This window comes from Nipponia nippon, unplaced genomic scaffold (assembly GCF_047370975.1).
Source record: "Nipponia nippon isolate SJK-2023a ecotype South Korea unplaced genomic scaffold, ASM4737097v1 scaffold_8, whole genome shotgun sequence".
NCBI classification, from domain to species: Eukaryota; Metazoa; Chordata; class Aves; order Pelecaniformes; family Threskiornithidae; genus Nipponia; species Nipponia nippon.
In genome coordinates, this window is record NW_028262402.1 from 22,530,441 (window position 1) to 22,542,639 (window position 12,199).

Here is a 12,199-nt window from a genome sequence, read left to right on the forward strand (position 1 = left end):
GGTCCAGACTGCGTTTCTGTGAGGCAGACAGTACGTGCACCCTCCAGCTCAGGAAACCTTGAAACTGCTGACTGCCAGCAGTCAGAAGGGTGCACCGGGGAAAGGGCTGCACCAGCTAATTGGTCTCTATCTTCCCTGAGCAGGACAGCCAGAAGCTGCTGTATGAGCTGGTAAAGCCACCTTCATGGTCTTACTTGTAGGAAGCAACGGTAGGGGCTCCAGTAAAAAACATTCAACTGCAGAAGATGAAATACATTTGGTTTATTTCTTTCTAAAGTTTGTACATATACATATATCATTATACATATGTGAGATCCTTCACTAGGGTTGCTTGATTTCAATTACATAAAAATTATTGGGAAGCTTGCAGGCTCTGTGTTGCCCGTAAGCAACATTTATTCCAACTTATAAAAACACAGAGGAACAGAGTTATAGTCAGGAACATGGACACAAGAGAGAAGTCTACTTTATATCTCACAGTTTCAATACATCAAAGGCAAATTATTTGTCTGTATACCGTAGGCTTACTTTATCAGCAATGATAAAATAGAGGAAAATATTTATATACAGTCACCTCAAGTGAAAAATAAAGCAATGTAAACTTAAATTCCAAAATATTATTTTAAATGATATAACAATATCCCCAAAAGTCCTTCTTCCAAGGGGAAGAGGACTGATTAAGTGCCTTCATTTATCAGGAAATGATCATTCTAGTACCAGTTACATGAAGCAGAATAAGGGAGGGCATCCTGTGGTACCTGTAGAAAAGAGTGACAACTCTGCTTCAGGAAAGCATCTCTATGTAAGCAAGTATATGTTCGAGTCCTTATGGACATCAGCAGCACGTGGAAACACCTCCCATGAACCAGGGCTTGACTTAAGTCTGCACAGCTCTGACTCTGACCACTGTATGCTTTTCTGGCCATGCATGTTCCCAGGGACAAAACAGGGTGCCCTGGTGGTAGGACAGCCTCAAACCTGAGACAATGACCGCCCAAGAGTCAGAGCAGCAAGTTTCACGCTGCTGGAAAAGATTTAGTGATTACTTCAACGCTGCTTCACAGCAGACCAAGAAGTCACCACAAAGCAGTGAGACCGGGACTGCGTCTCTAGCGTGTTGCATGAAAAACACTCCAGCAATTCAGTGATGAGAGTACACTGAGTTCAAGGTTATCAGAAAGAAGGTTCCTACACTTGGCAAAAGGGATAGGAGGCCACCCAGAGGAAAGGTCTTGCAAGGACTGCTGTCAGGACCTGTAAGGTTAGGTCTGCACACAAGAGATGCACAGGGTGTGTGTACACGCACATGCAAAATGTTCTGTACTACCACTACCAAGAGTTACTCTTCTCATATGGGTACCACGCAACGATAACTGAAAATTCAGACCCCTTTCTCAGCCTAAGGGAAAACAACTCTGCAACAGCTCAGGTGGAGGGCCAATGACACTTCTAACTGTGACTCTGAGTGCAATAGTGCTCACCCTCATCTTCCCACTACGTCACCATGGGAGGCAGGTAACCCAAGGGAGAAGCTCAGTGCCTGAAAAAGGATTACAGGATTACAGCTCACCCAAAGTAAGGTGATGGGGATATCCCTCTTCATTTCATCCTGAGCCGTGGTCCACTCTCATCTCAGTCCTGCAAGACGCAATCACCCTGGCCATGGTCCAGCGAAGCACAAAGGCATGGCTTCACTGAGGTTGCTCAAGTGCTTCAAGGTAACTGCGTGATAAGAGTTTTATGACTCCAGGTAAGAATCCCACCCTCAGGCTTTGCTCCCCCTTTCCAGGGATAATGCAGATAATGCTAGCATTGCCCTGACTAGAGCGCAATAGGAAAACTCACTAGGTTTCCTTATGTCTTTTTACTTAGACCAGCAACTTGTTAAAAGGTTGTTTAAACCTCCCAAGGGAATCCTCTAGGAGGCATACGAGATGTCCGAGATATTTGAGCCCTGCTGCTCTTCTTTTCCCTATTGATGAACCAGACGTTCTTCTGGAAATCTGTACAGTTGCAGAAAGAAACCCTCACTACTGCTGTACGGCTGTATCTGCAGGAGACATCACAGGCACCTGTCCTGCTTGGACACTTTTGGACATGATGTCCCCTTACTGAATTTTCACAGAGCGAGGTCAACATTTTCAGAAGTAAAGCTGTGTGTTAGATCCCCAGAGTGTGATTTTCAGAAGAAGTCAGCACGGATGCTCCCGGTGCAGGCATCGGCTGACATCTATAGCAAGAGAGTTAGCCCAGTGTTGAGCTAGCAGAAAATCCCACCCAGTAATCCTTGCTTAGACTCTCAAATATATGCCTTTGCTTTCGACATGCAGAACAAGAGGCAGCCACTGGTGGACAAACACATGGAGATCAAGGCAGCTCAAGGGATACCCGAAATCTGCGAAAGCTCTGATGACTGTTTAACCTAATTCGAGAACAACTAGAACAACAAGCATCCTAACAAAGTTTGCAGCTGCTTAAGTGCTTTGACCAAAATAAGCCTCAGGAAAGCACAGCAGGCTTTGGAGTGCTGAGCCACAGAAGCCATACTATACCTATGAAATACATAAACACATCTATAGGCATCACTTAAACACGTTCACCAAGTAATGTAAGCCTCAGATTGTACCTCACGCAAAGAGTAGTGATTTTAAAGTTTTCAAACTGCCAAAAAACTCTCTTCTTTTAGCCAAGTTATAATCCCAGCCTCGAGTAAGAGGACATAGTTGTCATGAATATGTACAAATTAAAAAAAAACCCACACAACCCACCCCTGTTCTCATCCTACAGTCTTTCAGAATTTGACAGCACTGAGCATGAGGTTTTCATAAGCGTGTAAGTGATTTAAGACTTATATCACTGATAGAGTTTGCCCTGTGCAGTGACACAGACTGGCTATCATCGATCTCCCTTCTCCCAGCAAGAGGCTCAGGGGAGTCAAGAGCATTTTCCATCAAACAAGTCTCCCTGGCAGCTTGGCTAGCTGCTCTGTGGTTACACCAGGATATTCGCTTGGCCCAAGGCAAAGCCGAAACCTTGCCTGCTTAGACATAAAGTATCTTGTTGCACTGGTCTCATTTAGGTGAGTTACATACAGGACCATTGCTATAGGGTGGCTACTAATTACAACGGTTTATGTCAGAGAAAAATCCTGCCCTTGTAGCCTGTAGCACTTTCAATCCTTGCATTGCTAGGTGATGTATTTTTTCTTGGTCCAAATAAACCTCTGGCCTGTACGCTAGCTGATTCCTGGCACAGATTTAACAGCAGATGCCATGGGAGGTCCCTCATTGCTTAAACATTTATAATTTTTACAGAGTAGTTCATTGTTCAAAGGGGAGGACAGAGAACACTTTGGGCTGGCCTAAATTTGCTCCTTCTGACCACGGGAGCAAAGTCAGGTCAATGGTGCAGCCTTTGGGAAAGCTGTTGCTTGCATTTGCTAAGGGAAGTGCTCCGATAAATAATTAAAATACAGCCTCAATGCAGCTAACAAAACGGACGAGCAAGGTACCTTCTCTCTGCCTCCTTTCACTGTTCAACTGGATGTTGCCAACAGGAGAGCAGATACTGCCAGAGAGCATCCGGACACATTTCCCCGGGACCTGTCCTCCTTGCTTTTACTTAAACCAGCCTCCTAACAACGGAACTGTGGCACCCCTGGATGAGGGTGCTGCTGTCACAAGGGAGACAAGCAGCAGGTGGCAGGGACAGTTCATCAAGCAGCACAGTGTAGGTGGAAAAGGAAGCCAGCGTTTCTCATTACCCCCAGTAATGCTCAAGTACACAGTTCCCAGCAGGTGACCAGCCAGGGAGGGTGGCACTGGCTTTCTGACTGTCATCCTACAGTATCATTGTCCTGTGCACTGGTGCTCATCTTAGGTGATATCATTTCTCCGGAGGCTGACAAAGCCTCTCTTGCTGGAGCAAATGTTCAGGTCCCACAGGGTGAAGCTCTAGGTGAAGCTATACTCACTATACTACACCTATGCTTCTGGGAGAGCGCTGGGAGAGAGAAGAGGCCAGGCATACTGCTTCTTATATGCACTAAAAATATCTTCTAAAAAGCACAAGCTGGAGAACAGCTCTTTCAAAGAAATTTCTGAGACAGCTTCTTTGGCTCACCCCTCTAGGCAGCCTAGATCTTGGATGCTGGGAATGCACGCCGGGAAGCTCTGATCATGCTCTGGGGAGACATGCAGGCTTCATAACCGCCCTCTCAGAGCAGATGTGACGTCCCGGAGCATGGGGAGAGAAATACTGGGGAAAGTTTAAACAAGCAGCAAGCTGGAAGATCACTCGAGATAAGGTGTGTATACTGCCTTTGCCTCTGTAAAAGCAGCCAGTATTTCTGACAACCTGGATACCATCTCCCTATGCTTGGGGGGCACTGGCTTTTTTTTTTTTTTTTTTTTTTTTTACACAGCTCCCCAGAAGGCTGCAAAATGTATGGCCTAATTTGGAAAGCACCCAACTCCTTGCAAAACAGCATTTCAAAGTTTCCCCACAGCATGGCTTGCCTCTGCCTCCAAGACTTTTGGAAAGGAGACTAGGAATGTCACAAGTGCCTGGTCCGAGTGTGGGAGGGGGGACCTTGTATCCCTGCAGCATAATGGTAGAAGATCACAGCAGTCTGAAACTCCGTCTCACACCTCCCAGCTATAACTGTGGCTGGAAACATAGGCTACCAAGGAGCAGAATGAAAAAGCTGTTCACAGGGTTATCCATTCAATGCAGCACTGCTTCAGAGCAGGTTTTCTCAAGGCAAGATGGGACAGTCAAATTTTCCGGATTTCTGCAAGCATGGAAGGAAAGAGACCTGTTATACAGAAGCAGCTGAGGTGCTAAGATGACAGACAGGAGCAGCTTGACAGAAAAGGAGGAGGAGCTGTCAGACTAACTGCGATAAGGCCAAAATTGATTTAAGGATTGAGAATGCAGACACGGTAAGTGGTACACTGTCTGCAGAGAAAAGCCTTCCCCACTTTCAAGAAGAACATTACCATGCAATGACCTCCAGAAGCCCAGTGATAACCCTGCCACCTTTGATGTTCTCCACTACCAAAACCACTTCCTCACTGAAGGGGCTGCTCTCATCAAGCGAGAACCTCACTCCCCCACCAGAGAAAGGCAAAAATATTGGCTGTTTCAAGCCAGAAGAACAACCAGCCTTGTTACTGAAAGGCACTGGAGCTGTGAAAAGTCATTGAACAATTCTCGTCTCTGGAGGTCTGTTAGCCCAAACTCCTGCTCACAGCAGGGCTGTGCTGAGCACTGCTCTCCAGGAGAGCCCCCAGACACGGACACACCCTGGGAGCAGGAGGGATCAGCACTTAAGGAATGAGCTGTTACAAGCCTTTAGAAAGCTTCTGGTAACCATTTACAAGTGGCTGGCTATAGATGAAAAACTGTCTTGAGTCGGCGTCACAGCTGAACAGCATTCCCCCACAGCAACGCTCATTAATCATTCTGCTGGCTGACTTATCTCTCTACATCAATTAAAGACACAACATAAATACTGGATTAAAAAGCTGTAGTCATGTTCACTGGTCCATGTGTGATTTATCTGCAAGACGCACACAAACACACAGCCGGCCCAGAGAGTCTCTTTCGCAGCCGCTGCCGAATGAAAACCATCTCAACCAGACCCCTGCATCCTGCAGGCTCACAGAGGGGAGCATGGTTTTGGCTTCGGGAGAGTATCTCACCTGTTTTGGCTGCTGAGTGGGGAGAGGGAAAGGCAATTTTGCCCGTGTCCCTCACCTCTCTGCTGTCACGTGCAGACGCAGCAAGGTCCTCTCCTGCCTCTCGTCCCTCAGCCGGGGCGCGGAGATGGTCCAGCCCCTGGAGGGGGAGCAACCAGCAATGCTTCAGAGCAGGATGCGTCCCTCCAGGACCTCTGTCTGCATCTTGAGAGGGGGGATGTGAGGAGCCACTGGCCCTATCCTGCTCTCCTCCTTGCATCCCCCCTCTCAAAACGCAGGCAGAGGCTTTGCCTGAGCGATGGCTGCACGCTGCAGCAGGGAGGATGACAAGGAAGGATGACACCTCCCTGTAGCACTGATGCAAAGGCTGGCTTGCATGCACAGGTGCTCATGGTGGTCTGCTGGTAACTCCTGCTCGCACTGGGCACCCCCAGAAAGCTGCAGGCTGCTCTGCTGATACCAAGTACAGGTGCATGATGGGTCCCAGAGGAGGGATGGAAATCAGCAGAGTATCCTTAAGTACTGCAATGGGAGCTTCTGAGTCGCTGAGGTCAAGCACTGATCTCTGCTAAAGGCAAACATTTCAGCAAAGAAAGGCAGGGCACCGGGTACCATGCAAAGCTACCTGGCCAGACTCTCAGTGGTGCCACCCAAGAAGATGCACTGCTGAGACCTCCTGAGAACCTGCCCCCACCCTTTACAATTGCATCGGGGGGAAAAAAAGCAAATTACAGTACTGCTTAGTAGATGATCCTGTTCCTAAGGGAGTCCAGGAGCCTTAGGCATTCACAACAGGATCACCTTTTTCTCTTGGCCTCTGAAATGTGCATTTTCACATGGGTGTCTGGGATGCCTAGAATTTGTAAAGCAACAGAGCAAAATGGCATTAATTAAACTTGAGCAGAACCTGACAAATTCTCAGTAAACTAATCTGCATGCCTCAGCAGTCTCACCAAGAGTGCTCCGAGCTCAACAAATGTTTAATGGCTAAAAAATGCAGTGAAAAACTGCACTTGCTAAGCCCAGATGAGACTTAAAAAATATACCCTAATCTGTTTACAAGTATACATGGAAATAGAGAATAAATAATGAAAAATGAAAAAAAAATATAATTTTTGCAGTTCACTTTTTGACTTTTCCTATTGCTTCAAATCATCTCCTCTGCAATGACTTTGAAGAGGAATTATCCCGTTTCTGTGTCAAAGCTGGGAAACGCATTTTACAGGAATAATTTCTTTTTGAGCTCAGCAATTTAACTGCAGTTTACAGCAACCAGAATATTTTAAAAGCCAGGAAAAAAAAGTTAAATGTCACCTCTTTGCCTTTTAAAGCACTGTACTCCATAATCACAAGAGGTTTGCTGGGCATGTTCCAGCCTGCCTTCAGAAAGCTCATCTAGACAACCCCGCCCTGACAGCCAAGCAGGGCCCATTTACCAATCTGCACATTTTTTTTGTTTCTGCTGCACGCTTCCTAACACTGTATCTAAGACAGGGCAAGTTTTCTTCTCAAATGTGCATCTGGCATTCCACAAATGAATTTCTTCTTCTCTCTCTTCTCCTTGTTTATTTTAAACCACCAGAGCATGATTAACAGCTGCAGGGATCTCCTGGCTTTGTTTCCCCTCCACGAGCTGTTGATCTACCACACTTGATTAATTGAAACAATCCCTCCCAATGAGCACTATCATGCACCTGTTTACACTGAGTCTCCTAACACCACATCACTTTGGCTCCAGCAGCAGAGGGCATCTGTCTTCTTTAGGAAGAGGACTGAACATTTGCTCCACTGTAAGCATGCACAACTTCTAAAGCCCCAGCACCTGGGAAGTGCTGACTGTTTCTATTCAGGACTCCGCAGTTTTTAGCAACGTTGCCAGGGTTAGGGGCTGACCTCCTGACTTCTAGCATGGAGTGGCCGCTCTCAGTGGCAGATGCCAGATGTGTGCGCGTCCCAACATCGCACGTGGAAACAGTCCCATCTGGTTTTGCTGCCAGGCTGCAACTGCAAGGATCAATTTGCTCCAACACCTTCTGGCATCTGAGAGTGCAACGTCTTCTTTAACAGCCAACAGTGAGCATAACACCGGGAAACCTGTTGCACAGTAGTCCTCAGTGGGGGAGGCAAGTCATGAGGAGCCTGTTAAGGTCCTTCTCTCTTTGATCACTCCCTGTCCTGTCCACTGAACAGCAGTTCAATAAGCTAGATTAATTGACCTGGACCCTTCAGGAAGTTTGGCAGAGCACAAATCCACTCAGGTGGTAATTTTTTTGATCTGTGGCCCTTTGACGACTTAGGCTGGAAACACCAGCACATTTCTAAACAGTCCTTGCATTGATCTTGACATTTCTTTATGCATTAAGAATTACATCCATCAGGAAGGCTGCCCTGTGCCAGGCACAACAAAAATAACAGCAACAAACAATTTTCAACTGGCCCTCAACATTACCTCCCAAGGTGCTTTGTGGGAAAGGCCAGTTTGGTTGTACTACTCCGCACAGGGGAAGGGCAAGGCAAAATGGGAGAGACCTGTCCAAGCTCACCCAGCGGGCCGATATCAAACTCGACATTAAAACCCAGGGTGTTAAGTAACAGGTGAGCCAGCGCTCTCTGCAGAACCATGATGCTGCCCAGGTGAGAGGGGCTGGGAAGCAGGAAAATGATTTCTACATCAGGGGGCTTTCAGGTATGGAAAGCTCTACCCACGGTGGTCTCTCCCTGTCCTACACTTCCCTCTGAAAGCCTGGTGCAGAGTATGCAGGAGCTGCAAGGTGGGCCGGTTCCCTGAGGGTGGAGGGTAGGATCTGCCAAACGTGGGGCTGCCTTGTGCTGGCCTCCAGGCACAGAGTAGCCAGGATGGCATCAAACCCTGGCCCACAGCGGGGACAGGTATGTCCCCTTCTCCGGTCTGCACCAGCCTCTTCCACCTATATGCGAGCTAAAGCAGGAAAATGGAGAGCTGAGGAAAATCCCTTCCTGAAGAGAAAAGGCAAAGTGCTTTGTCACTAGCAGAGAAATTGCAAACACTTATATCTGTGCACACCAACAAGGAAACTCCTGGAAGGGGGAGCATCGGGGCACAATATATCATAAGGCTCTATATAGCAGCTAAGTGAGAGCGTATAGTTAAAAACTACACAGAGGCCCTTTGTCTTTAAAATACAATACTAATGGCTGACATCTACAGCAGCCTCCTCTGCAAATAAATTTAAAGCCCAGGTTCATTCTGACTGGGTAATCCCTAATCTCCCTGACCACAGAGACAGCACGGGTTTGGATACCCCCCAGCCTGCTAACTCAGGAGAAGACTCCTTGCTTGGAAAGAAGCAAACAAATTATTCCAATGCTGTCATCCCAGCATTGCCAGAGGCTTCAGGTTTCATTCCTTCGTGCTCATGGGTCCAGGGTCAATGCAATAATGATAAGCAACAGCGACTATTTACTGTAGCACCCGCTGCTAAGTACCAGTACCGACATGCTCTGCACTGTCAGGAAACCAGTGTTCCCAGCAACCTAGGCTCTAGCCAGCCTTCTGCAGCTGCCCGTTTGCACAGCTTTTCTCACAGCTACAGCTCGCATTCACAGCACTGCAGCATTTGTCCAGTTACTTTCCCACCCACCACGTAAATAAAGTGACAAGTGACTTGAGAGATGAAAGCCACATGCCGATGGGAGGAGATAAACGGGGAAGAGACAGAATATACGTCACAGCGCTCTACCCCTCCCCCAGCTCCTTTAGAAACAGAACAACACAAAAAAGTCCCGATGCTTCAATTGCTAAATGATAAATTAACATAGCAAAGCAAAGCAGGAGCAAAGACATCTCCCACAATCTGCACAGAAACAGCAAAATATACAATAGAAAATGTCACTAACACCCCATTCAGGCAGATGCACTTATTTTTTGTGAATGACAGGTTATTAAATGAAAAAATTTTGACCACCGGTACTTTGCTGCATGGCTGTTCCCCTAGTTGCCATTTCCACCCTAAGTGACCTTCTGCTTAATGCTGGGTGTTTCTGGCCTGTAGTCCTTCCTCTCCGAGACATTGCGTTTCACCTTGGCACTAACTGGAGATTCCTGATTCAACGAGGGACTCGAGTGGGATTTCTTCAGTCCTGGCGCATCGTTCTCTCCTCCACTCAGCAGCTCCTTCACCCCTTCTTTCAGGAGGCCAACGTAAATCTCATAGCGATTTTTCTGGGAAATGAAAAGAAAGGCCCAAATCAGTCTGGAAGAAATTCTGCAGAAGCACTTGAGAGACCATCTGTGTAACTTAATGGTTTCTGCTGGCCTTGAAAACCAGGAGCCTAATATGGACGCAAACAATGGTGCCTGATGTGGACATGAACAATGGTGGCTAATGTAAATTACACTGTACGAAAAGGATTTCAGGCAGGCTGAGCCCAGGGGTGCAGTGCAATTAGAGGCACTCAGTTTTACAGCACAAAAATCCCAGTGCTCTGCTGAATAGTGGCTCCCAGCTAGTTGGAGTACATGGTGATTTCCGAGTAACACCACCAAGCAAGAGCCTGCTGACCTTAGTGACGCTGAGTCATAGTCTGTGCTCACACATATTGAGATGTTATGTGCCCCACGCGGGCATGGAGATAAAGTGCAGCAAACTAAGGGACAACAAAAATCCTGCTCTGGTTCGCTACAGCTCTCCCCTGCGACTCTCCACTCCCACCAGCAGGTCCTGCTTTCCTTGCTTCAGCCCACAGGGAAGAAACCAAAGCAGGGTCCTGCTAAGCTCAGACTGTACCAGCTTGGCCCCCACTGAGCCTGTGAGAGGATGCTCTGCAAGGCCAGACCTTAACAAAAAGGAGCAGATGAGAAGGCTATGACAGCAGCATGGCATGTTCCCCTGACAGGGCCACTCATGGTGAATGATGAAGGTTGCTCTCTGTCCAGACACTTGTATTTTTCAACTGGAAAAAGTTCACTTTACTGTGCCCCATGCCCACTTGTTCTGTTCCTCGTCTGGAGCAGAGCTTTCCCTCTCCAATGGGAAGATTTCGCCTCTGTGCCACAATAACATCTTTCTGCACAGAACACCTCAGCAACCAACAAAATGAGGGCACATTAACAGAAGATCCCTGTAGGCCCTCAAAAACAGAAGCTGGGGCAGGAGGTCCTGGGAACAGAGCAACCCACCTCCTGGGATTTGTTTAATAACTTGCCCCTGACATATCCACTAAAGACATGGTGCAGGCATTGTAATTAAGGTGATCTCAGTGGGCTGGGGACCAGGGAAGGAGGACGTAAATATCTGTACTGATTGTTAATTTATATTTCAAAGTGGCAAAACAGTTGCCAAATTATTATGTTCCTGACAGAGGAAAAAATGTTTAAGAAAAACTCTTCCAATTTGTAATAAAATAATAAAGTTCTGGTAATAACACTTATTTGAGGGCAGGAAGTCAAAAAGCTTGGTAACTGCTTTGAAGTGTGGAATATAAAGGAAAAAAAAGAGGAGAGAACGTGACTGGGTTTCCAAAGAGTCCTTTGAATAAACAAAACCTCATAGAGGAGGATCATAAAAGAATTCACCCAAAAATTAAATAAAAAACATTCTTATCAATTCCATATCTGGAGCTCCAGCTCCACAATGCAAGAGACAAACACACGAAGCAGGTAAGATGTGTCATTCAATAAAAAAGGAAATGGAGAAACAGCAAGCAGAACCCTGATGATGATGCACTGGGCTGATGAATGATTCATCACACAACGAACAGGACACGTCTGCAAAAGAGAAGACAAGCCAGTGCTCTAAGCCTGGGATCAGTGTAATATTCATCAAGGGAGAGAGGGACTTTACTGCCATATGGACTTCTGCTTTTTCTTGGTCCACTAAACACCACCATGGTCACAAGTCCCAGCAATCAGAATGGAAATCCGGGACCAGTTTCTGCACCGCATGTCAGCCAATGGCCATAATGCCCTGGACTTTGTTGGCCCGTGATTTCAATTGCAACTATGCAATGCATTTGGAAGTTGCTATTTTGATTTCAACTGCAACAAACTTGCTTTTTTAGTGATCTGACATTTGAAGCTAGGTATTAAAGCTGGTGGAGATTTTTCCTTAAAAGAAATTAATCTGGAAAATTCTGTCAAGAAAGTAAAAACACATAAGTTAAAACAGTTCAGAAGCTTCTGCAACATTATCTCTGAAGACTGAATGCACATAGTAAAGAGGAGATGAGGTAGCCACCCATCAAATTTCTGGCTTTACCTCTCACCTCACAGCACTCAAAAGATCTCTCTCAAACCATGTATTTGCTGCAATGAGCAACCATCATCTGGAGCAGTACTTTCTCAGACAGCAAGCAAAGCGGAAATGTTCTTTCCTTGGTGTCTACAAGCAAAGACATCAGCAAGAAGAAACACTCCTGGCTGCATCCCTGAACAAGGACCAGGCACCTCCTGGTTCACCTCCCCTCAGGAGGAAACACCATCTCACTTGTCTTTGATCAGGAACAAGAATGAAGGGAAT

At 46.7% G+C, this 12,199-nt stretch overlaps 1 protein-coding gene across 6 annotated transcripts in view; it reads right to left on the minus strand.

The window, feature by feature from the left end:
- Positions 1 to 246: 246 nt before the first annotated feature.
- The window catches only part of PSD3 (pleckstrin and Sec7 domain containing 3), a 112,001-nt gene continuing 100,048 nt past the window's right edge, over positions 247 to 12,199 (minus strand). For all 6 annotated transcript variants that reach the window (XM_087741312.1, XM_087741313.1, XM_087741314.1 and 3 more), the window contains one exon: positions 247 to 9,903. In XM_087741312.1, the coding sequence (XP_087597438.1) occupies positions 9,691 to 9,903 (213 nt within the window). In that variant the 3' untranslated portion in view covers positions 247 to 9,690. The remainder of the gene's footprint in view (positions 9,904 to 12,199) is intronic.